At 38.4% G+C, this 27,280-nt stretch overlaps 1 protein-coding gene across 1 annotated transcript in view; it reads right to left on the bottom strand.

The window, feature by feature from the left end:
• LOC149300658 (thiamine pyrophosphokinase 1-like) overlaps positions 1 to 14,799 on the bottom strand; it is a 173,900-nt gene extending 159,101 nt beyond the window's left edge. Inside the window, exon 1 of the mRNA XM_089484739.1 lies at positions 14,682 to 14,799. Within this exon, the coding sequence (XP_089340865.1) occupies positions 14,682 to 14,799 (118 nt within the window). The remainder of the gene's footprint in view (positions 1 to 14,681) is intronic.
• Positions 14,800 to 27,280: the final 12,481 nt, after the last annotated feature.

The raw sequence follows: 27,280 nt of genomic DNA, 5'->3' as shown, positions 1-27,280 counted from the left end.
ATGTTAAAGACCAAATGTTCCTTATAACCATACCTAGGAGACTCCTGTTCAAGCGCTGCTTCTCCAGGTCACAGGCTGAAATGTCCCCAGTTGTGAGAGCGGTTTTTGGCATGGTCACTTGCTGATGACATTGACATCATAGTCCAGGGAGCCACAGCCTGGAAGTTCCCAGGTATGCTTATAACAGAGAACATAACTTGCAGCAGTACGGGATAGCAAGCCAAAAGACAGAGGAGTTCAAAACGAAATATTACTTATTTTATCTAAATAGTTCATTGTGCTTTGCAGTATACCAGACATGGCTTATAACCTGTTTAAATGTTCACAATTAAATTATTGTTTGAAAGAACAATGGGATTTAAAGGGAAGAAAAAGGTCAGGTAATGTCTGTAAAAGCACAGAGAATTGTGATTGTTTTGACAAAAATGACATTTTGCCATGCCATTATATTTCCATTATTAATAACAACTGACTTCAGTGACCTCCCCCTACAAAATGCATTTAAAATCAAACATTTTTAAAAAAAATATTTCACATCTTTTCGCTCTTAACTTTATTCCATCAAACTTCTGGTTTTACAAACCAAGACCGTTTGCCTGTCAGGGTCTGGTTCCAGAACACATATCAACCAAACTGAGAACTCTACAACCAAAAGGCGTATTTTTCCCCCATTATCATACTGGTATAGTATAATACTGACAACCTGATATGTCTAGATAGTTAGACATTTCATATATTAACTGTACAAATTATACAGTACGTATTATTATTAGCTATTATTTATATAGCGCCCACAATTTACGCAGCACTTAATACAATACATATGTTTAAGGGGTATGACAACACGAGAATTGACAGACTAAGACAAACCGATATATTAGGTGGAGAGAGCCCTGCTCCCAAGCTTACAATCTTGAGGATTTAAATGTTTTTGCTTGGTGTTGCAAACAAATTCCAATTGGGTAAAACACCAAAAGTCAATGAATGTGTAGGCTGTAAACAAAATCTATGCCTAAAGTAAGATGCCAAATAAACATAATTAAAAGTAGATACAGTGTACATTGGAGAAAGACATCACTTTAAAATCCTATAAACCCAATAACGCATATTGGTCCACAAAGTTAATAGCTTGTGGCTGCCGCAAAATAAAATGGCTATTTCCATTCCAGTTAATTAAGTGAAATTAATTTGTTACTCTTTCATAGAATGGGTTTTTCTTAAGACACATTTTCATTTCTCTTGGGATGGGTTTTTAAGATATCTGGAAGGAAGACAAAATAATCCCAACTCTAATTTAGTTTGTTAAATAGATGCAAATTAATCTTTCACCTGAAAAATTACATTATTTCGACGTTCTGGTGAATATGTGACCATGGAGAAATGGGATTAAGGAATGAAGTTTTAGATTTAAAGAATGTACATAAATGACCAAGAAAAAGTCAGCACTTTATCATTAGTCTCCTGATGGTGTTTTGCAATGTTCAACAGGGGACAGAGATATGTTTCTTTGTATATGCAGAAATACTTTTTGTTTCAAAGTATTTTGCTTTGAAAAGTTTCTACAAAGAAGTTAAAAAATAAAACATTTTGTCTGTAATCACAGTCCTAGAAAATCAGATGTAGCAATTCATATGTATTATCACAAAAGAGAAATTACAAATACTCCGACTACTGTAAATTACAACTCTGTCATGGCAATTAAATCAGATGTTCATCTCTAAATATTTTTCATAAGCTTGTTTCCTCCTTTCTCTAGAGAGCATATTGGTTACCGTAGCTCTTATGCTGTTTGTATTTCTACCCGTTACCAATTATAATCTATGTAATATATGTTCCAGTAACCATTGATTAGATGTCTCACTGTCCTCAGGGCTGGAATGAGGAAACCTAGTCTATTTCTGCCTTACTTGCAACTTTTTAAGAATACCCATGCATTATTCCTTGTTCGTTCTTAAAGTGTAGGCAAGACCAGGCCTTCACTGTAGGAAACGGTGAAATTGGTGTACTGGAAAATCAAAAATTATGTTTATTACTTTATAAGGAACATTTTCTGTGTACACAATGCCATTATCTTGAGGTGACACATTTCGACTTCTAATCACCTTTAAGATGTATTATTGACCCTGTGACGGAAGCCTCCATCACTGGGGCCACTGGAGAAGCCTGACTGCCAGCCTCCTCCCTATTGACTATGGGCCCTGGGTTTGTAAAGACTTCTGTGGCTACCCCCAGCAGTATCATCTCATCACTGGCTGAGGGGATTATCTCCGGCAGACAGCCAGGATCTGCCACCAGGGAGTGACCACCATTCTTTGATGTTTAATGTTGTATAAATCAGTCTCCCCCTATTGTATTGTTAATCCCGTTACTGCCCCTGTTGTCTCTGAGAGGCAGATTAAGGGGGCGGTTTGTGTCCCAATATCTTGTTTTATGTTAATGTGTGTTTTGCTGGATATATCCAGCCCTGTGTGTCCAAAATAAATCAGTCTTGGTTTGGTTTTACCCTACACTGAGTCTCGGTGAGTGACTGGGGAACCGGGGAAAGTGTGTTGTCCCAGGCTAAGGGAGCACAAGACAGCGGAGGTAGTCGGTCGGACTAGCCAGCTCCGTGACAGACCCTTTCTGCAGATTCAAGGTCTAAGTACTAAGTACTAGGACCCCTATGGTGATACATGGCCTAACTGATAAGAATTCTGAGCTATAGGAATTCCATTCCTAGATAAAACATGATCATGTGGACAGGGGAGTGTTTTCTTTGCAAAAGACTCAGATTTAGCGGCAATGCAGCCACCTCAAAAGAGAACTCCAAGATTAACTCTCATTGGAACAACATTGAAAGGAACGATTTGGACTTAAGGAGTTTCCACAGGCATGCTCATTGATGAAACTTGTGAGTGAGGATCCTGTGTTTAAGTCCCATTGTTTTTAAGAACTGTTTGCCCATTTTATTTTTATTTTGTATGGCTTATTTTTTGTAATTGTGGCACTGTGTAACATTTGTCTTTTTGTTATTAAAATAATAATCTTTCGGCTCTAGCATTGGTATCCACAAACCCAAATATATATAAGGGAGTAGTAAAAGCATTATTAAACACTGATCTACAGATACCAGACAAGCCTGTTCATACAGACCTCTGTTTCACTGCTCTTTCATTGATGCTGACAGCTGGGACATGATGACATATTCACGCACTCAGCACTGAAACAGAGGTCTGTAAGAACAGACCTTGCACTCCCACCACAGGAAGTAAGAAAGGTAATAGATGGGGAGAAAGGAAAGAGATAGTAAGAAAATTGAAAGATATTAAGATATAGAGGAGAGATAATGAAGAGAAAGAAAGAGGAGAGTCAATGAAGAGAGAGCAAGGGGAGAGATAGAGAAAAGAGGGATATAATGAGAAAAGGGAGAGATAGGGAGAAAGGGAAGATAATGGCGGCAGCAGCAGCACATGGGTTCTATCTGAAATGCCAAACAAGAACTTTTTCCACCTTTAATGTGACCTATAACGTGAACAATTCACTTGCAAAACAAACTGAAATCTTTGAGGGGGAAAAAACAAAAAAACAATAACCTGGTTGCATAAGTGTGCAGACCCTGAAACTATTAGTTTGTTGAAGCATTTTATTACAGCAATCAGTCTTTTTGGGTAGGAGTCTATTAGCATGGGACATCTTGATGCTCACTCTTCTTTGCAAAAGCACTCCAAATCTGTCAGATTGTGAGGACATCTCCTGTGCACAGTCCTCTTCAGATCACCCCACAGATGTTCAATTGGATTCAGGCTTCTTGCCACCCCACCCCATAGCCCATTCATATGAAGAATATGGGAGGTTGTTGTTACATGTAGTTAACAGCCAGTACTTGCCAGACATTCCTTCAGTTCCTTTAATGTTGCAGTAGGCCTCTTGCGGACCATGGCCTTTGCTCTGATATGCAACTTAGCAAATGTTAAGTATATCCTACTAGAACAGCTGACCTTTATTTGTGATTAATCAGAGTCACTTTAACCCCTTCGAGACAAAGGCTGATTTTACTTTTTGTACCCTTTGTGACAATGGCCTTTTTAACATTTCTGCGCTGCTTGTGTTTAGCTGTAATTTTCTTCTTTCCCGTTTACTGAACCCACACACATTAGATATTGTTTTTTTCAGGACAAGAAGGGCTTTCTTTAGATGACATTGTTTTGATTGTATCATATTATTTACTATTAAAAAAATTATAAAATATGGTGAAAAATTTAGAAAAAAATGACTGTTTCTAACTTTTAGTTGAAAAATCTTTTACTCATCTATAAAAGGTAATGAAAAAACCTGCTAAATAGATTCTACTATTTGTCCTGAGTTTAGAAATACCCAATGTTTTTATGTTTTTTTGCTTTTTTCTACCCATTATGGGGCAATAAGTACAGGTAGCGTTTTGCTATTTCAAAGCCATTTTTTCCAAATCTGGTAATTCTTCCCCCCATGTGCCATTTCGGGTATCTTTGAACCCGGCCAATGCAATTTACCCCATCAAGTCATATATTTTTGAAAACTAGACAGCCCAGGGTATTCCAAATGCTAGTATTTTAACTCTTTCCATGCACCATATCTACCACCAGTCTTTGTCAAACTTTATGGTAGTCATTTTTTTGCATTTGTTTTGTCATACACATTTTACTTCAGGTATGAATTAAAATGTTCTAGTTTATGTCACTATCACAAAACACCCCAATATGTGTTCAGCAACATCTCCTGAGCGCAGCGATACCCCACATGAATGATTTTGCCTGGCTGTTTGGGGGCAAAAGGGCCACATTTGGGGCATGCGCATTTTTCAATGTTGAACTTTGGCATTTGGGGATCCACTGCCCATGCCCTATTTGGTACATCTTTGAGCCGGGCCATTTCAGTGTGCCCAATAAACCCATATATTTTTGAAAACTAGACACCCCAGGGTATTTCAAATGCTAGTATTTTAACTCTTTCCATGCACCATATCTACCACCAGTCTTTGTCAAACTTTGTGGTAGTCATTTTTTTGCATTTGGTTTTCCACACACATTTTAATTCAGGTATGAATTAAAATGTTCTCGTATATGTCACTATCACAAAACACCCCAATATGTGTTCAGCAACATCTCCTGAGTACAGCGATACCTCACATGAATGATTTTGCCTGGCTGTTTTGGGGCAAAAGGGCCACATTTGGGGCATGCGCTTTTTTCAATGTTGAACTTTGGCATTTGGGATCCACTGCCCATGCCCTATTTGGTACATCTTTGAGCCAGGCCATTTCAGTGTGCCCAACAAAACCATATATTTTTCAAAACTAGACACCACAGGGTATTTTAAATGCTGGTATTTTAACTCTTTGCATGCACATATTTTACCACCAGCATTTTTTCAAAGTTTGCAGTAATATTTTTGTGTGTGTATTTTTCCCACACACACCTACTTTATGTATGAATTTACAGCTCCTGGTATATGCCGCTGTCACACGACACCCCATAATGTGTTCAGCAACATCTCCTGAGTGCAGTGATACCCCACATGCATGGGTGTGTCATTTTTGGGGGGAACTAAAAGGCCACATTTGGTACGTGTGCATTTTTCTAATTGGAAATTAGATGTGTGGCCATCCTTCCCCCCGTGTTAATTGGGACGTTGTTGAACCTGGCCCATTCAATTTACCCCATCAAATCATACATTTTTTAAAAGTAGACACCCCACGGGCATTTAATATGCCAGTATTTTAACTCTTTCCATGCGAGAATTGTTTTAAGCTAATATGCTAATTTTAGGACTTGCTCACAAAAATATATTTTTTATATATATATATTTTTTTTTTTTATTATTTTTTTTAAAAAAAAATTTTACATTTTTTTTCAACTTGGAGGTTCCCCTGATAGTGACATCAGTGGGAAATGATTTTTACATTTTACTGTTTTTTTACTATTTTTTTCTAATTATTATTAATTTTATTTTATTTTTTAATTTATTTTTACTAATCACACTGTGATTAGAAAGCTGGGCTCCATTGACTTGCATGGTGAATGCAGTACCTGTATTCAACCTGCAAGTGGAGCCAAAGTTCTCTAGATGGTCTGGACCATCTAGCGAACTTTTAAAATTTGTGGTTCCTGTTACAGGACGGCGGCCATCTTCCTTGATGGCGAAGATTGCCGGCAGCTGCGGCTGTGACCGCTCTCCGGAGCGGTCACAGCCCATCAAAAGGTTAGTGTTTGGTGTCGCTGGATGCCTCCTGATCGAGGCATTCCAGCGACACCATTTAAGTTTAGGAGGCGATCGTCGATCGCCTCCTAAACGCTTTTAAAACGGGCGTCCGCCGCCATACAAAGTATGGCGGATGTTGACGCCCCGTGGAGGGGCCAGAGATGGCCCCTTCGAGGTCGAGGCATTCAGCAACGCTTTTTGGGTGCAGAAAGCGATAGTAGATCGCTTTCTGCACCCGTTTAAAGACGTGCCGGTCCTGGCACGTCAATTGTCGTAAAGCACATGCTTTTCCGTGCCGTGCCAGGACCGGCAATTGTCATTAAGGGGTTAAATGATGGCAGATGAGTAATGACTTCTATTTAACATGAGTTTGAATGTGATTGGTTAATTCTGAACACAGCCCCAGTTATAAGAGGGTATGCACACCTATGCAACCAGGTTATTGTGAGCCCCCCACACACTCACTAGTACTGGATTGGACTCCCCTTTGCCAGAACTGCCTTCATTCTTCGTGGCATATTTTCTACAAGGTGCTGGAAACATTCTTCAGAGATTTTGGTCCATATGGACATGATGGCATCACACAGTTGCTGCAGATTTGTCAACTGCACATCCATGATGCTAATGTCCAGTTTCACCACATCCCACAGGTACTCTATTGGATTGAGGTGAGCCTGTGTGAATTGTAGCCTCAGCTTCCTGTTCTTAGCTAACAGGAGTGGCACCCGGTGTGGTCTTCTTCTGCTGTAACCCATCTGCTTTAAGGTTCGACGTGTTGTGCATTCAGAAATGGTATTCTGCATACATTGGTCATTTCATCCACACAACTGGATATTGTAACGATTGGATGACGAGGACCCCGGATGGCGGAGTGAGCCAGGCAAACAGGAACCAGGAGTAGCCAGGAGCTGGTAACCAGTAAAGTAGGAAGCCGAATCAAATCCAGAAGAGTAGTCAAACAAGCTGAGTCAATACCAACGATCAGAGAACAGGAGCCAAATCAGAAAACAGGAGCGAAGTCAGCAAGCCGGGTCAAACAAAGAAATAGTCACAGCAACTCGCACAGGGAAACAGCAAAATACATCAACCAAGGGTGACCCAGAAGAGGAAGTCCAGGTTTAAATAAGGAAAGGTGGAGGTGTGTCCTGCATTAAGGAGGTCACCCGAGGTTATAAGAACACGTTACAGATGTAACGTGTAATATTATGTTTTGACCACACGTGGCCGCGCCGGCCACGCAGTGAAGATGCCGACCGGGTAGCGGTGGTACTCGCTGCCCGGGAAGCCGTCTGAGGAGGAAGCGTCACGGGACCGGCCACGGCGCGGGACCGGAGAGGCAGATAAGTCCTTACAGATATGTTCTCGGGCCATTTTCTTTAAACTTTAGAGATGGTTGTGCGTGAAAATCCTAGTAGATCAGCAGTTTCTGAAATACTCAGACCAACCCGTCTGGAACCAACAACCATGCCAAAGTCACTTAAATCCCCTTTCTTCCCCATTCTGATGCTTGATTTGAACTTCAGCAAATCGTCTTGAGAACGTCTACATGCCTAAATGCAATGCATTGCATTGCTACCATGCAATCAGCTGATTAGCTATTTATGTTAACAAGCAATTGAACAGGTGTACCTAATAAAGTGGCCAGTGAATGTATATATATATGCATGTAAACAGTAGAGGTGCAAGGTGTTTGGTGGCTTCCTAGATGGAACCCATGTGGCTGCTGTGACTGACCTTTTCTTCTATAAGATATGAGGAAAGAAGGATCAATCAAATTTATTCCCCAATATATATCTTGCCAAAATGTATCTCCCAACTGTGTCATGTTTGGAAGTGTGTGCATGCATGCGTGCATGTGTATGCATGTAAGTGTGAGTATGTGATTTTTCATTTGTAGAAGCTTTTTGTGTTATGCAGACAGAAAGATTGTCTTCAACCCATATGATGAAACTGAACCTAATAGAGAAAATAAAGAATGAATTACCTTTACTCCACAGTTGGTCTAACCAATATCTGTCCAGTGGTTGATTCAAAATTATTAGACCACACTTCAATTTTCCTGGAGAAAAGAAACATATTAAACATTTAACTACTGCCCAGATAAATTAATATTTGAAGAAAAAAAATATTTATGATACTTTGAGCAAAAAGATAGTTATTAAAATCATATTACAAATCCATAAGAAACGATACGTAATCATAACCACACAATGCAGTAGATAACCAATCTAGTCTAAGTTCCAAGTACTCAAATGATCTCGCTGATGCTCATTTGAGACAGTTATTCAACTCTTTAGTGTGAGTTTTATCTTCCTCCAAAATATGGAAGATGTTATGTTATACTGACTAAGGGGTCTAATTCCTGAAGCGACAGCTACATATTCTGTAGGGCCAGCCCAGAAAGCTTCTGCTGCAGAAAGAGTTTGACTGAACCCCCTAAAATATATAGTTATATCAGATAGAAGATTTCGTCAAGGTCTCCTCACCTACTAAATTATTTGCCCATGTTGTCCCTTTGTAATAAATAGTGATGTGAGCAAGTTGAAACTGCAACTCTCCTGTGATCTACCTTTAGTGAATAAACCTTGATGTCTTATTTTCAACCACCTTTTGTCTATTTGTCACACATAGAATTCAAGAGCTATTCGACTTTGGAGGCCAAAATAAGACCATATTTCTAGTTGCCAAAAGACAAAAAAATGGTTATCTACTAGGTACCATTTTAAGAGCTCTGGCTACCTTGATCCTTCTAATAACACAAAATTCTATCATTATATCACTTTGGGAAACCTAAAAAAACAAAACGTAATTAAAGGATAGCTGACCTTTCTCAATGCCATCAAGTCACGCAAAATCAGATAAATATATATTATATATATATATATATATATATATATATATACACACACATATATATATATACACACACACACACACACACAACATATACATTTATAAAAGCTCTGTTTAATGATTAATTGGAACTATTTTACCTCATTCAACATACATACTTTTTGCTACAGTGAAGTATTTTAATTGGTGCATTAATAATGCAGACAATTACATTAAAACTCTTGTTGTCTTATTATATTCCAGGAAAATGGAACTGTTCCAAGCGGGGGAAAAAGGTTTCTGGTTGTAACAAATTACTGAAGTACATTTTTTCGCGCAAGAGGCTCACCAGATACTTTATCAAAGTAAAATATGTTCAAGGAAATATATTTATTTCTCAACGTGTAAACATATTTATTTGTTGTTTTATTGTAATTCGTAACCATTAATCAGCATTTTCAAGTAATTTGTTTTCTTACGCTAGTCAAGCAGTTTCATATTCCAACACTTTTGCTGCAGCTAAACAGTGACTTGTTTCTATGATTTAAATGATTTAATACCAGCTATAAACATTAGATGATGACTTTGACAAGTGCCAAGTTAGATTGTGTTTATTGTTCCCTCTAGTAGGTCACACTTCTATAACATGCTTACTAGATTAATCCACAGACCACCAATATTACACTGGACATCAGCAGTCTATTATTTATTAGACATGTTCAAATGAGTCAAAAACGATTTGGATAAATTTTTGAGTTAGTTTTTGACCCATTCATTATCTGACATTAAATGCAGTTTCCTGCCAGTTCATTTTGTCCAAAAATCGGGGCCCATTTTCATTTTTGAGAATTAACTTTGTTGTCTGACGACCACATATATTCTCACTCTGTCATTTTCGTTTACTCGAATACTCTCTGAATGTCTCCCTACTTTCTCTACCAACCACTTCCGTGTCTTGCAGCTCTGCTGCCGTGTCAAGTAGGGGGACATTCAAAGAGTGTGAGAGAGTGGGAGTGAAGGAGCCCGCAGATTTCGAATGCAAATGCGCAGTGTTTTTGCTTCATTTCGTCTATTTTGGGGGTGTCTGGCTTTGTTTTTGAAGAATCGTATGAATTGACAAAATCAGCAAATTTTGTTACATTTGAAATTCACAATGCACATGTCAAATGCATATTTTATTTTCTCCTGTGATAAAAATGAAACTGACATCTGGGCACCATCCAGTGAGCCCCCAATGTATTTATTGAATCTAGGTGCCACCTATCCTTAACAGGATGTCAATCAAGGTATTCCGCAGTGTGTTTCACACATGATCCTTTTGCCTCCAAGGCAAGAACAGAAAATTTTGCCCCCCCGCCACTATATTTTTACAGAGGTTATTTTGAGGAAAGTAGATAAATAGGCTGCAGTATAGTATAAAAAAATGCAAATGATTCGTAAATAAATCTGAAATGTATTACCGTATTTGCTTGATTATAAGATGACCCTGATTATAAGACTACTCCCCAAAATTTGAATATTAATTTAGAAAAAAAAGAAAAAGCCTGAATATGAGACTACCCTTTAAGAAAAAAGTTTTACCATTAAACATTAATTCACATGTAAACATTTTTTTCATATTTAATAAAAAAGGAGGAGAGGAAAAATGTATTTTTTGTTTTTCATTTTCTTTTATTTGCCAACCTGCCCCCCAGTTATGCACATCTGCTCCATGGCTTGCTACTCTGCCCCCTGATATGCCTTATACCCCCTATATGCCACTCTGCCCCCCCAATATGCCTTATTCCTCCTTATTTGCCAATTGGCCCCTCTGATATACCTTATACCCCCTATATGCCCCCCGACTTACAGATGCATCCCTAGACTTGTCCCCTGTGCTTCAGACTCCCTGGTGTCAATTGGGGCAGCCAGTGGATGTCTGTGCGATGCGCAGAGACAACCTCCGCTGCTACCCAGGACTTTTGCCGGGGCTTCAATGACCGAGCACTGGAAGGTCACATCACGCCGGTGCTCCGTAATAGAAGCCCTGCTGCGAAAGTGGCGGGTAGCAGCGGAGGTTGTCTGCGCGCATTGCGCAGACGTCCACCGGCTGCTAGAGAGGAGGATCCAGGTCTCCTGCAGCCCTGCAGGGGGATCCTCCTCTCTGGCAGCCAGTAAACGTTTGTGCGATGAGCGTAGACAACCTCCGCTGCTGGTGACATCCTCTCCTTCATTGGAGATTGGCGGAAGTTCACCAGGAGGTTATGTTCGTGGAGATGTGAACGACGAAAGAAGAGAGAAGAGAGAAAAGTAAAGATTGAAGCAAGGAGAATGGAGAACAAGAAGATGTAAGACACAGAAGTGTTCTGCAGAGAAGGTAGCGATAGAAAGTGTGAACAGAATCGAGTGTGTGTGAGAGTAAATGTGGGCATCGGACAACAAATTTCGTGCCCACATTGAAAACGGCCTTCAATTTTCAAGTTCTGTGAGAATATCTGCCCATTCATCCAGTACAGCATTAGTGAGGCCAGGCACTGAAGTTGGACAAAAAGGACTGGCTCTCAATATCCATTAAAGGTTATCCAAATGGTGTTCAATTGGACTGAGGTCAGGGCTCTGTGCAGGCGAGTCACATTCTTCCACACCTCACAACTCATCTGTAAAAAGGAAGGCATGATTGACAACCAACTGTATGCCAATTAAGTGAAATGGTGTTATGATGTGGAGATCCAATGGGCAAAGCCTCTCTATACAAGACCTTAAAATGGTCTCAAACATTAATGGAGATTCTTCTCTGCAGAGCAGGTCACCTTCCACTCCCTCCCCCAGTGCAATGTCCTTTCCCTTTTCTATCACCTTGGTCTCTAAGGGTCACTCGGGAGTGTCCAGCAGAAGGAGGACTTATTGTGTTTATAAAGTCCTGCAAACTCTCTGTGAGGTTCGTCTTACCAGAAGGAATCCGATGTGCAGGACTGGAACACACTTGCTCAGAAACAGAACACACGCAAGGGGCCTGGTGAGGGTAACAGGGCACTTGGTAGTGTAACTGTAAGCACGAGTGGTCAGAGGGAAGCCGTTTAGCAGACCAGGGTCGGGACGCCAGAGGTACACGGGAACCGTTAATATAGCCGGGGTCAGGAAGCCAGAGGTACACGTAGTCGGTATGGATAGCCGGGGTCAGGATGCCAGAGGTACACGTAGTAGCAGGGAGAGCCAGGGTCAGGAAACCAGAGAAACACAGGAAGCCGTTTAGCAGACCAGGGTCGGATACCGGGAGAACAAGAAAAGGTAAATATATATGGAATACGGGAGGAGCTCACGAAATACGGACAGGACCAGTATAACTGAGCACTGAGGATACTGTGCTCGAGGTTTAAATAGCCCGGGGGGGCGTTCCCCGACGTCCGGGACATGATCGCGTCCTGCGTCGCCATAGAGACGCAGCGGAATCCAGCCGGCGGTCAGCTTCATAAATATTCATGCGTGCGCGAGCGGCTGCTTCAAGTTCCAGCGTGCGGTGCCGGCGTTTCAGCCGGGGAAGAGAAGAAGATGGCCGGGAGCTGATTAAGGTAGGTGCATTACACTCTCTCTCTCTCTCTCTCTCTCTCTCTGAGTCTGCGTGGAGATGATCACAAGGGAGTGCTAATTGTATCACATGTTTACAGGCTTATCCTGCTGTTTCTTTGTTATTTCCATTCAATCAATGAATAGATAGTTTGGTAACAGCATATACTAACTTATAGAAATTTGTATATGTATTGTTAGTTTGTTTAGCCTCTCTTAATAAATATTGTTAATTGCAGAAAACAAGGAGTGTGGACTCTGACTTTACACTCGATAGTTAGTGGTTATTGATAGCATAACAGTGTAAATATATAAATTAATTCAGTAAATGTTATTCAATAATTACAGTAAGATTCATAAAATACAGACACGTTTTTCTTATTTATAACATCATCCAACCATGTCTTTCGGGACTTTGCTTTGTGCATTGGGGAACAGTCATGCTGGAATAGAAAAGGGCTTTCCCAAAACTGTTCCCACAAAGTTGGAAGCATTGCATTGTCCAAAGCGTCTTGCTATTTCCCCTTTAGCAGAAAAGCAATAACAGGCCATACAGGGTCATAAAACTCAGGTTATTATTTCCGAATAATTAATTCGGAGGCATTCAGCAACGCCATTATCGGAATCAGGGGCCATGTCTGGCCCCTCCCCGGGGTGTCAACACCCGTTTTAAAAGCGTTTAGGAGGCGATCAACGATCACCTCCTAAACTTAAATGGTGTCGCTGGAATGCCTCGATCAGGAGGCATCCAGCGACACCAAACACTTACCTCTTGATGGACTGTGACCGCTCCGGAAAAAATAATAAAGATGAAAAGGTTCGCTAGACGGTCTCCAGACCCTCTAGAGAACTCTGGCTCCACTTGCAGGTTGAATACAGGTACTGCATTCAACCATGCAAGTCAATGGAGCCCAGCTTTCTAATCACAGTGTGATTAGAAAAAATAAACGAAAAATAAAATAAAATTAACAACAATTAGAAAAAAAAATAGTAAAAAACCAGTAAAATGTAAAAATAATTTCCCTCTGATGTCACTATCAGGGGAACCTTCAAGTTGAAAAAAAATGTTAAAAATGTTTTAAAAAAGGCAAAAAAATATTAAAATATATATATATATAAAAAATATATTTTTGTGAGCAAGTCCTAAAATTAGCACATTAGCTTAAAACAATTCTCGCATGGAAAGAGTTAAAATACTGGCATATTAAATGCCCATGGGGTGTCTACTTTTAAAAAATGTATGATTTGATGGGGTAAATTGAATTGGCCGGATTCAACAATGTCCCAATTAACACGGGGGGGGGGGGGGGGAAGGATGGCCACACATCTAATTTCCAATTTAAAAAATGCACACGTACCAAATGTGGCCTTTTAGTTCCCCCCAAAAATGACAAACCCATGCATGTGGGGTATCACTGTACTCAGGAGATGTTGCTGAACACATATTGGGGTGTCGTGTGACAGCGGCATATACCAGGAGCTGTAAATTCATACATAAAGTAGGTGTGTGTGGGAAAAATACACACACAAAAATACTACTGCAAACTTTGAAAAAATGCTGGTGGTAAAATGTGTGCATGCAAAGAGTTAAAATACCAGCATTTAAAATACCCTATGGTGTCTAGTTTTCAAAAATATATGGCTTTATTGGGCATACTGAAATGGCCCGGCTCAAAGATGTACCAAATACGGCATGGGCAGTGGATCCCCAAATGCCAAAGTTCAACATTGAAAAATGTGCATGCTCCAAATATGGCCCTTTTGCCCCCAAACAGCCAGGCAAAATCATTCATGTGGGGTATCACTGCGCTCATGAGATGTTGCTGAACACATATTGGGGTGTTTTGTGATAGTGACATATACCAGAACCTGTTTATTCATACCTAAAGTAAAATGTGTGTGAAAAAACAAATGCAAAAAAAATGACTACCATAAAGTTTGACAAAGGCTGATGGTAGAATTAGTGCTTGGAAAGGGTTAAAATACTAGCATTTGGGGGGGGTGGAGCCATGACGTAAGACGCGAATACGCGCCGTGCGTGGCGAACTGAGCCTAGGCCGCGGCATGTCTAATGGTCTCTGACGACTTACTGTCCGAGATCCCGTCCGAGATTCCTGGAGAGCCGGTAGACCGGACCCGCTGTGGAGCTTCGTCGTTGCGAATGTGAACGCTGCCGATGCGAGCACACACGGATGGGCACGGATGCATATATGGTGCTGCTTCGATACGCTGCTGATCCGAACACGGACACGGACGCTGCTGATGCGACGCGATTGCTGAGGTTGGCTGGAGGAGGGAAGGTGTGAAGTGCTCGGCGTTTGGTGTGGAGTGCTTTGAGTTCGGGGCTTGCGGCGGATGAAGTAGTATGCTTCTTTCCGCCGCGTGTTTAAAGTTTTTACCACAGGAAGAATGTGGATGGATGTTTTTTTGTGCCGAGGGGAAAAGCCTTAATTACCTACCGGCAATATAATCTATTCCTATTCCACCCAATTTCGGCAAGCTTAATGTTACTTCCTGAGGATCGTTATTTCTGAGGAACTCCCTTGATGACTTGAATTGGAGCGATTTTTCCTCAATTGCCACTTAGATAAGTAGATCTTCTCATAATTTTACTATTTTCTCGTCTTTGAATTGCACTTTTTTTTTTTTTTTTTTTTTTTTCTCTTTTCTCCTCCATTAACTTTATTAAATATTATAAAGGGGAACTATAATTTAGGTTTCAAATTGATTCCTGAAGAAATATCCCCCCCTAAAATTTAATATGGCGGCAAAAAAAACCTACTGATAAATCCTCTAGAAGAGAAAAAAGAGATGATAAAAAAGATAAACCAGAGAAAAGGCTGTCTTTCTTTTCTCCACAAATTTCAAAACTGGACAGTGAAAGATCAGAGTTGGAACATACGATGAACAGATCAAGCTCCGGAGAGGAAGAACAACATAAAACTATAACATCTATATCAGATATAACACCTTTAATTCAGGATCAGCTAAGATCTGCATTAGATTTCCAATTCGAGAGAATAAAACACGAGATTCAAATCCAGATACAAGACCTGAGAAATGATCTCTTATCAGTGGCAACCCGAGTGAAATCAAATGAGGAAAAAATTGAGTCCTTATTCTCACAGGATTTGATACAGCAGGATAACATTAAACATAATAACACTAAAATAGAGGCTCTGGAACAAAAGCTAGCGGATTATGAAGACCGCGCCCGACGTGAGAACTTAAGGATAAGAGGAGTACCAGAAAACCTCATAAATGAAAACCTAGATTCTTTTCTAAAGGATTTTTTCCAAAAATTGGGAGTTGTACAAGATGGACATATTCCACTATGGGAACGTCATTACAGGCTTATAAAAGGTTCTGGAATTCCAGTAGACATACCTCGAGATATTTTATTACGCTGCGCCAATTTACAAATTCGGGAGAAGATCATAAAAGCATCTAGAGAAGGCTCTCTGGGAGAACCATATCAAAAAATAAATATATTTCCAGACCTGTCATACTTCACAAGATCAAGAAGACGGCAATATGCTCATCTTACGGAGATCTTGAGGAGAAACCAAATCCGCTATAAATGGTTATATCCTGTTAAAATTACTCTAACCTATGAGCACAAAGTGCGGACTTTTGACAATGTAGAAGATCTTGAGAAGTGGCTCCAACAGAAAAAAATTCAGTAATCTCAAGAATACCAGGAAACATCAAGAAAGAACATTTATGGATCTTGGACTTTTTTTTTTTTTTTTTTTCTTCTCACTCCCATGAGGGGTTATTCTTCACATATATATATTTACATTATTTAAGTTCAGATTCACTTACTTGGTCACACATTTTACCTTTAATGGTGATACACTGATTTCACAGGATTTACTCACTACAAACACGTAAGAAGGAACGAGAGGCAAAGAATAAGAGGAGAGAGAAGAAGGAGTAGGGATAGACACGATTGTCTGGACATGATAAGACATTATATATTCACACTACACATATATATCTTTTAATTTTTTATTTATTTATTTTTTTTTTAATTTATTTTTTTTTTTTTCTTCTCTTTTACACGAGGGGCTACCAATAATAGATATTTTCTATATAAATATTTACCTTATATAATTTATGCAATTATCACGTGATCACATATTTAATTTTTAATTGTTGACATATTGATTTCACATGATAGGAGTTAGTTTTTACTAATACGTTAGAAGGTAGAAAAAGAAAAGAGTAGGGAGGAGAAGGAGAAGGGAAAGATATGACAAGACACTATATATTCACATATATTATACGTATACTTACATATTCGCATATCCGTTTATATATTTTTATTTTTTTATTTTTTTTTTCTTTCTTCGTCTTAGACTCATTAATTAACAAGATTAAATCGTAATATAGGCCTAGACTCAAATGCCATCGTAAAGATGGCAATATTTATTCGTAGTAATAATGAAGGGATGTTCTGCGGATGTAAGTGGTGTGTTCAGGGTATGCCCCACTTAATGTCTGTTTTATGTTATATGTCAATTGTTTTTTTATGTGGATCCTATACTTTCGTATTACAAAATATTTTTGGTCTGGCAACTAAGCGGAGTACTAATAATTTCCTAAAGAAACAGATATGATAAAATTCGGCACGATAAATACTCAAGGTTTGAACTCGAAAAAAAAAAAGGCCATAGTGTTACAAAGATTATGGCAAGAAAGATTAAACATATGTTTCTTGCAGGAAACACATTGGCGGTCTGTAGATAAATTAGATATTAGTAATTATAGATTTCCTTTTACTATTACAGCATCTTTAAAAACAAACAAAAAACGAGGTGTGGCCATTCTTTTTTCTAAAGGTTTAAATTTTAATTTTAAACATGTAGAAACTGATCCGGAAGGTAGATATATAGTAGCCATAGTAACTATCAATAACATGCTTTTTACATTAGTTAACGTGTATGCACCCAACCATGCACCAGTCAAATATCTGACTAAGTTATTAGATAAAGTACTAAAAATCAAACAAGGTCTTTTAGTGTGGATGGGTGACTTTAATTGCGTCTTAGATCCTCAACTAGATAAACTATCCTCTAAAGGTACTATAAAAGGACGAGGCCTAATATTACAGGCCCATAGATTTCAATTATTACTTAAAAGGCATGTACTTTATGATATATGGCGGACTTTCCATCCGACGGATAGAGACTATACTTGTTTTTCAAAAACGCATTGTGCATACTCGCGTATTGACTTAATAGTGGGAGACAGTAATTTGATTTCTAAGGTTAAAGATATAAGTATACACGAAGTAACCTGGTCGGACCATAATCTGCTCTCAATGAATATTGATGAAAGTGTAGGGAGATGCAGATTTGAATGGAGATTAAACCCAAATTTGATGAAAAAAGAGACAGACATTGAGCATATAAAGATGATAACAAAGTATTTCTTCATCGAAAATGATAAAGAGGGTATATCCCCTTTAAATTTATGGTGTGCCTATAAGGCCGTAATCAGAGGTCATTTTATCAAATTAGGTGCTAATGCAAAAAAAAAGACAGAAGCTAAATTGTCTGATTTATATATAAAACTTTCACAAATAACTAAGCTTAATAAAAATAATCCTACAAAATACAACTCTGATAGAATTACAGAATTAAAAGATAAAATAAATCTTCAACTCCTAGAAAATACTAATAAAGCTTTAATGACTTTAAACTCCAAACGCTACTATAAAGGAAATAAAGCTGATAAAATGCTATCTAATCAACTCAATAAGAGAAGAGAAGATAGGATTATTTCTAAAATTATATATGAAGATAAAACCTTGCTAGCGCCTAAAGATATAGGTCAGGCCTTCAATCATTTTTATGAAGAGTTATATAATTTATCTACCAAAGCTACTGAAACAGACATAAAGCAGTATTTTCTGGAAAGAACGTTTATAAAACTTTCCAATCAGTCTACAGATAGATTAAATGGGGAAATTTCTCTAGAAGAAGTACAAAGAGAAATTCGTAGACTTAAGGAGAGGAAATCCCCTGGACCAGATGGCTTTGATGCCACATTTTATAAGGTTTTTATAGAAGATCTGGCTCCACAACTAGTTTTTGTTTTTAATGAGATTATGGACAAAGGGTTTATTCCAGAAGAACTTCTGCGAGGAAATATTATTCCGATATTAAAAGAAGGTAAAAACCCAGAAAATATAACTAGCTATAGACCCATCTCTCTATTAAACACTGATATAAAAATATATGCAGGAGTTCTGGCCCAGAGACTTAATCCCGTACTGCCTCAGTTGATATACAGTGATCAGGTTGGGTTTATAAAAGGTAGGCTAGCGACAAATCATATAAGGGCACTAGTGGGCCAAATGGAACATACTTTACAAGAAGCAGTTCCCCAGCTGACCCTGTCATTGGATGCCGAGAAGGCTTTCGACAGGGTCAGCTGGAAATTTATGGCTGAAACTCTGAATGCCTTTGGAATACAAGGGAAGTTTCATCAGGCGGTTATGGCCATGTATAGTAACCCCAAAGGCAGAGTGTTTGGCTCGGGTATAAATTCCAACTGGTTTCCCCTTACCAATGGAACAAGGCAGGGTTGTCCCCTCTCCCCTTTGCTCTATATTCTCTCACTAGAACCTCTGGCGAGAGATATTAGAGCCTGTCCGAATATAGTCGGCTGTGGAGTGGGAGATCTCCAGAAAATAAAACTTTATGCTGATGATATATTAATCACAATTAAAGACCCTCTAAATTCATTAAAATATGTTTTGGATTTAATACATAAATATAGTTTTGTTTCTAATTATAAACTAAACATAAATAAATCTATTGCACTCCCACTACATTTAGACGCAGAACAAAAGCATGAAATAGAGAAAATGGGTCTGAGCTGGGCCAATGAATCTCTTTGTTTCCTGGGAGTTAAAATCTCAAATACTCCAAGAAATTGGATGGAAATCAATCTTATGCCTTTGATAAAAGAAATAAACCTCTCCCTTAAAAAATGGCGAGGTTTATTTATCTCCTGGTGGGGGAGGATAAATATAATCAAAGCATATATTTTACCTAAGTTCTTATATTTATTTAGGATGATCCCTTTGAGTGTTCCTTCTAGTTGGTTAGAGCTAATTCAATGCTCCTTTAATAAATTTATATGGGGTCCTAAAAAACCAAGAATAAATCTCCATCTGATATCTAAGAATAAACTGCAAGGGGGCCTTAGTGTCCCACTGATACAGGATTATTCTCAAGCAGCCTTATTACTTCATGCTTGTTTAACTCAGAGACAGGAAGCATCCTCAGAAGCCTGGTATAAAGGGGAGATTCCAATGGGATATCCACATAAAGACTTACTAACTCTCTTCTGGATCCCGACTAAAAAAATTTTAATCAGTTTAACATTAAGACATCTTCTTATTTTTTGGAATCGAATTAAAAAGCGTGCAGGGTTAAAGGATAAAATTATAAATACGCTTCCTCTCTGTCTTATAGAAAGAACTATTGGAAATTTGAACTTAAATCTTTGGAGACAAAAAGGTATACTCAGGATAGAACATCTGCTGGTGGGAACTACCATCAAATCTTTTTCGCAAATTCAAATTGAGTTTAACCTTCCAACTAAGGAACTTTTTAACTATCTAAGAGTTAAAAGCTTCTTAATGGATTCAGTAAATTGGAATCAGATCCCAAAAACACAAGAATTATTTTTTTATATAATTACAGGAAACTCTCAAAAAAAATTACTTGCAAAAGCATTAAAACTGATTACCCTACTTAAAAAAGATTATGGTCCTCCGGCATTAAAAAAATGGGAGAATGATTTAGGAAGACTAATAATTGAAGAGGAATGGAATAAAGCACTGAATTTAACTTATAAAGATATCCATTGTTTAAACCTGAACGAGTTGCAATACAAAGTAATGAACCGTTGGTACCTTGTGCCGACAATATTAATGAAAATTTCTTCTAAGAATATATCTAACTGTTGGAGATGTGGATGTACTAAAGGTGATTTTTTTCATATATGGTGGAATTGCTTTCCATTAAAGAAAGTTTGGATGAAAGTTTCATCCAAACTTATAGATTTATTTGGCACCCATTGGAATCTGACTCCAGACAGAGCTTTATTGCACCTAAATCTTCCTAAAGTGTCCACTCAAGAAAGGAAATTTCTATTACACCTGCTGACTGCTATTAAAATAACAATAGCCAGAAATTGGAGAACGTCAGAACCAATTCTTTGGGAAAAAATTAAAACCCAGCTTTTATATCAATGCCACATGGAGAAACTGATCCTTTCCCAAGAAAGAAGAACTTATGTATACCAAAAACATTGGGAAAAATGGATCAAAATACTCCAAGAGGGAAAATTAGATTGACAATATGTTCAGTCCTTGATATAGTATAGTTTTTAGCCAGAAATACTTTGTAATATCTCAATTGCTACATAATTGTCTCAATATATGTAATGATATTTATTCTATTTATTCTAGTATTATATCTCAATTATCTAGATACATAAGTTCCGGATCCAATATATGTCTTGTTTTGTATATGTAAAGTCCTTTTTTTGTCTTTTTCTTTTATATGGTAATATACGTGCCAATTAATGTAATATTGTTTAAAGTTTTTTGTTGTGTGTTTTAAAAAACAATAATAAATAATATAGAAACTGCAAAAAAAAAAAAAAATACTAGCATTTGGAATACCCTGGGCTGTCTAGTTTTCAAAAAATATATGACTTGATGGGGTAAATTGTACTGGCCGGCTTCAAAGATACCCGAAATGGCACATGGGGGGGAAGAATTACCAGATTTGGAAAAAATGGCTTTGAAATAGCAAAACGCTACCTGTACTTTTTGCCCCATAATGTGTAGAAAAAAGCAAAAAAACATAAAAACATTGGGTATTTCTAAATTCAGGACAAATAGTAGAATCTATTTAGCAGGTTTTTTCATTACCTTTTATAGATGAGTAAAAGATTTTTCAACTAAAAGTTAGAAACAGTCATTTTTTTCAAAATTTGTCACCATATTTTATACTTTTTTTAATAGTAAATAATATGATACAATCAAAACAATGTCATCTAAAGAAAGCCCTTCTTGTCCTGAAAAAAACAATATCGAATGTGTGTGTGGGTTCAGTTAACGGGAAAGAAGAAAATTACAACTAAACACGAGCAGCGCAGAAATGTTAAAACGGCCATTGTCACGAAGGGTACAAAAAGTAAAATCAGCCTTTGTCACGAAGGGGTTAAAGGAAGGTAAAGCTGAAAGAAACTCTGGACAATAATTTAACCGCTAACATCCAGAAGAGTTAACATTTCACAGGTAGAAAAACTGTTTCTACGACCATTTGATGGTCATATGATCACGCCCCAATATCTTAGCAATTTCAAGAGTGCTGCATCCCTCTGAAAGACTTTTTACAATTTTCAACCTTTCAGAGTTAGCTAAATCAATTTTTCTGCCCATTTTGCCTGACAAAATGACGCTGCCTAATAATTTTGCACACCTTGACATAGGGTGTTCATCGCCTTAGGCCACACCCTCCCTTGTTATACAAATACACATCACCTGATATGCTTAAATCCAAAACAAATGATGATACGGTCAAAATACTCATTTGCCTAATAATTGTGCACACAGTGTATACTATAAACCCACTATAAACCCTTTATAAAGGCCCTAAACTGAAATGGTACAATACACTGTAATGCTAATTTGCAAACTATGATGCCATGATTTAACAATGTTTGAAAATGTTAAAAGTGATATGCCTGTGGGTATTAATAAAAAAAATAAAAAAATAAAAAAATAAATAATAATAATAAAAAAAATAAATCGGTGATGAAATAACATTTTGAACACCGCCTATCCAAGACAAGTCTGAACTGTTCAGACTATTTAATTATTCTCTCCACTCAAATGGAGCATATTCACATGTGTCCCTGGATCTGTATGTAGATAATATCGTTAGATTTCTGGAAATCCCTTTACAAAATAATATGTAATCGTCAAAAAAGGGTATATACAACAGCAGGTCTCCACAAGAAGGATACTACTTTAAAGATGTATTGTATCTACTCAAAAGGTCATGAAAAACATCCACAAACAAACATGACCATGGCACTCCAATAATGCCTGGATCCCTGGAGTGTCAGGGCCATATTTGTTTACCAGACAGGAGGATCCATGTCCCCTGCAGCGCTGCGAGGGATCTGGATCTTAGCCTCACAGTCAGACCTCTATTTGAGGTCTGATTATAAGATGACCTTGATTATTTGCGCTGAAAAAACCTTATCTCATAATCAAGCTAATACGGTATGTTTTAAGTGCCACTTCAGTATTATGTATACATTTATAGATTAATATGATCACACTTACTAAATCAACACATTTTACCATCCAGTCCTTATATCATAATATATGCATTACGTATTTAGGCCAATACTGAACAACTTATTACATGAGGTTTTTTACCTTTAAAAGGGCTTTTCTGCAATGGCTGCTTTTAAGCGACTTGCCTACCTTATGTATTAAATGACTGTTTATATTTATAATCCCACATACTGAATTATTTAAGGCATGTTTCATCGAAGACTCTTCAATAAATATTTCTTTGGATACAAAAAGATTGCTTATTTTTATGATCCAACACACACAACTAGAATTACTAGCTGATGCCATACTATGCATTCATGGTATTGCATTAGTTTAACCACTATACTTTTAACATAAAAGTTACTTTATTGCTCAAATATGATTTATTTGAGCCCAAGCCAAATTCATACATCGGGTTATGTATTTGACCAATAAAGTGACCACTCAGGCTCTTTAACACCTTCCATTAATTCACCCATAGTAAGTAGTTTCTAAGATGTGTACAACATAAATGGTAGTCCAGTTTAAAGACAGGGTTCCTGCCTAATCATTGGGCTATATTAATATATTAATAAATTCATAATAATATATTAATGTTATTTAATAAACATTAAAAACCATCTTAGGTTTCTATGTATACTCAACTGAACACCTCTTCCAGCTAAGCATAAATGTATTTTTTTAATGGACTGCAACAATTTATATGGTTATTTTCGCAATGTGGCAATCTATTTTGTTTTGTTACATGTAAAATGTTACAAACTATGATTATTTTTCAAAATACATCTAATGCATTTTTGGGTATATACACCTTTATAAGTTATTCATTTTTCTCATACCTTAGTGCCTGGGATGTTTCAACAATTGAGTTAGAAAAAGTACATACAATGCGTGTGCATCATATATCTCTATTTATAAGCTGAGAAGAAAAATGCATTACATGATGCGTTAATTAATACAGTGTCTGCTACTGCTCCCTTATCCCCAAGAAATACGGCAGAGCCTGTAAATAAAGACAAGCTATAGGACTATAAGGAATTGGTCTTGCATTCACACTGTCTTTCCACTAAAACTGTCAGGCTTAATTAAGAATTATAGTGAATAAGTATTTCAGCACTATAAATCTACATTTGGCAAAAGTAACTCGGGTGTTTCAGCAAACATTTCTTTTTAAAGAACCAATATCTCTCACTGAAGCTTAATTTGGGCTTTTGATATAAAACCAAGGTCTACAAGTGGTCATATAACTTTTCACACACCAAACAGCTCTTGTCGTGAAATAATTTTGATTATATATTCTGGTTTATTATGGTACTTAAGGTTGTCTTTGGTGGTTTTATGTTTTAAAAGTTACTTGGCTGCAATTTTATAAAAACTCCATTTAGCATCTTCAAACTGGAGTATACTTAATGCTTTTAAATATCAGAACTGAACATCTGTTTCTGCTTTACATCAAGAAAAACCTGCAGTGAACAAAAAAGGACCATCATCGCTGAATAAGTAGAATTGTCTAAATATATATTTTTGTTGAGAGTGATGCCTTATGATTAGCTGTAAATGACAATCATCAAAAAGATGAGGTAAAAATGAAGTAATAATAGTAAATACATATGTACAACAGTATTGGGAAACCTGACCATCGCACCAACAGAGACTTTTATGATATTGCATTCTAAATACATAGGCATTAATATGTAGTTGCTTCCCCCTTTGCAGTTATAACAACTTCCATCCTTCTAGGGGAATTTTTGCTGGAACAAAATGAGGTCTTTCCAGGCATAAAATTACAAGCGTGGGTGGTAAAGCTAACCAGTAGGCTGAAGGCTTGCATGCAAGCCATCATGGATGCCACAGAATACATGCGTGCCATCCTCTGTGAACCAAGGGTTAGGGGAAAGTTGGCTCTTAAAAATAATTTGAAGTCACAGAGACATGCTTGTCCGTAGGGTGCACGAGATGCAGGACAAAAGAGGCATGCTAAGCGAAGGAGAGATGCAGAAGTTGGAAATAGAAATTTCCAGCAGCAGTGGCTGTAGCGCCAGCCACATGTCCAATTCCCAATCCCTTGCACGCATGCAGAGCAGCTGCACTAGAACCATCAGAGCATCATCCATTTGGGCATCAGCCCTTGATACTATGGTGGGTACTAGAACCACCCAAACTCCCCAAAGTAAGAGTAATACCTCTGAAATGGTGAAAGCCTATCTTGAGGAACTGCCACTACCTTTTGGTACTGACCCTCCTGGGTCAGTTTTCTGGCCAGGCCTCTTTTTACTGGCCCAGCAGATGTTTTAATGTCTACCCTCCAGTGTTCAAAGCGAAACTGTTTTCTTTGTAACATGCAACATACTCAGCCCACGGAGAGCACAGCTATTCCCAGGACTGGTGGAGCAGATGTCTTTCTTGAAAGATAATCTTTCCAAATTAGGCTACTCAGCACTCAATATTGAAACTAGTGAGATCTAGTGCTGCTGCCCTGTCTCCTTCCTTACTCTGAGGAATATTTTTTTTTTGTTAACTCAGTCTTGCTCCAGGGGGCTGCCTGTGACTGGCTATAATCTGCCAGTGCCTGCCTGCCCAGGCCCAGTGCCCTACCACTTTTTAAACTAATTTTAAACACATAACTACTGCAAAAAACTTGCAGACAAATTGTGATTGGATGACTCAGGACAAGGTGCTGCAGCAGCTAAATAAAGTTAATGTCAAGAAAGCTCATGGGCCTGACGGTATTCACCCACGAGTACTTAAGGAGCTGAGTCTGGAAATGAGTGAACCTCTATTTTTAATCTTCTGGGATTCTTTTCTTTCAGGAATTGTACCAGAGGATTGGAGGAAGGCAGATGTGGTTCCTATATTCAAAAAGGGTTCAAACTCTGCCTGGAAATTATAGACCTGTGAGCTTAACTTCTGTGGCTGGGAAAGTATTTGAAAGGTTATTAAGGGATAATATTCAGGAATTGGGAAGAACAGTGTTATTAGCAAAAATCAGCATGGTTTTATGAAACACAGGTCCTGTCAAACTAATTTAATTGCATTCTATGAATAAGTAGAAGTGTAGATCAAGGTGTTGCAGTGGATGTAATCTACTTGGATTTTGCCAAGGCATTTGACACGGTTCCACACAATAGGTTAGTATTCAAACTGAAATAAATTGGTCTAGATGCACATTCTTGTTCTTGGTAGAACATTGGCTTAGAGATAGAGTACAGATGTTAGGGACCAGGAACCACACAGACACGAAACGTAAAATGCAATCACCTTTATTGTAATAACAATAGCGAACAAAGCCAAATCGTGATCCAAGAGCATATACCAAAAGACAAGCCGGGGTCAGGAACCAAGACGGGTACTCAGACAAGCCGGGGTCAGGAATATGGAGATCAGCGAAGTCAGGATCAAGCCAGGAATCTGGAGCCGGGATGGACGTCAGAGAAAGCCAGGTCATGCACAGGAATTCAGGAACACAGAGATAGCATTTCCAGCCGGAAACAACACAAGGGCAAGGAGGAAGTGAAGTGTAGCTGTTAAATAGCCAAAAGGGGCTGGCTGTGGGCTGGACAATGGGCTGAGTCACAGGAGGTGGAAGGTCACCAGCCCGGCCCTTATCGAATACATCTTGAAACTCTTGATACTCCTCAGGCAACAAAGAGACTGGAGAAGTGGTCTTGGAACAATTAGGTGACCATGCCAAGACTTCAGCCCTTACCCAATCAAACACGGGATTATGTTTGCACAACCACGGATATCCTAAGACTACAGGATAATGAGGAGAGTGTATCACCTGGAATTGTATAATTTCATGATGGAGAGCCCCAACAGCCATAGATAAATGAGCGGTTTTATGGGTGACCTGTGGTGGCTGTAACGGTCTGCCATCGATCGCCTCAATGGCAAGTGGAGCAGTCCGAAGCTGCAATGGGATAGAGTGCTTCTGGGCAAAGGTACTGTCAATAAAAAGACCTGCTGCCCCCGAGTCAATGAGTGCCTCTGAAATGACGGAAATCTTGCCTCAAGTGAGACCCACCGAGACTAGAGGTTTATCCTTCTGGATATCTGGGGACGCCGGACGTGTAGGGCAAGTTCGCAACAGGTGCCCTGCTTTACCACAATAAAGACAGAGACCCTCCCTCCTCATAAAGGCTCTCTCCTCAACTAAAACACGGGTAAATCCAAGCTGCATGGGTTCCACATCGCCCGAAGAGTCGAGACCAGGAGGCATGGGAGAAGAGGGAGGCACGGGTGGGGATGAAAAGCTTGGGGCTAAACGTATAGGAGGCCTCCGCAGGCGCTCCTGGAAGGATGGTCTCA

Source organism: Sceloporus occidentalis, unplaced genomic scaffold (assembly GCF_023333645.1).
Source record: "Sceloporus occidentalis isolate IW3139 unplaced genomic scaffold, rSceOcc1.0.p SCAF_23, whole genome shotgun sequence".
Classification (NCBI taxonomy): Eukaryota; Metazoa; Chordata; class Lepidosauria; order Squamata; family Phrynosomatidae; genus Sceloporus; species Sceloporus occidentalis.
The sequence above is the reverse complement of the archived record's forward strand: the minus strand, read 5'-3'. Positions and strand labels throughout refer to the sequence as shown.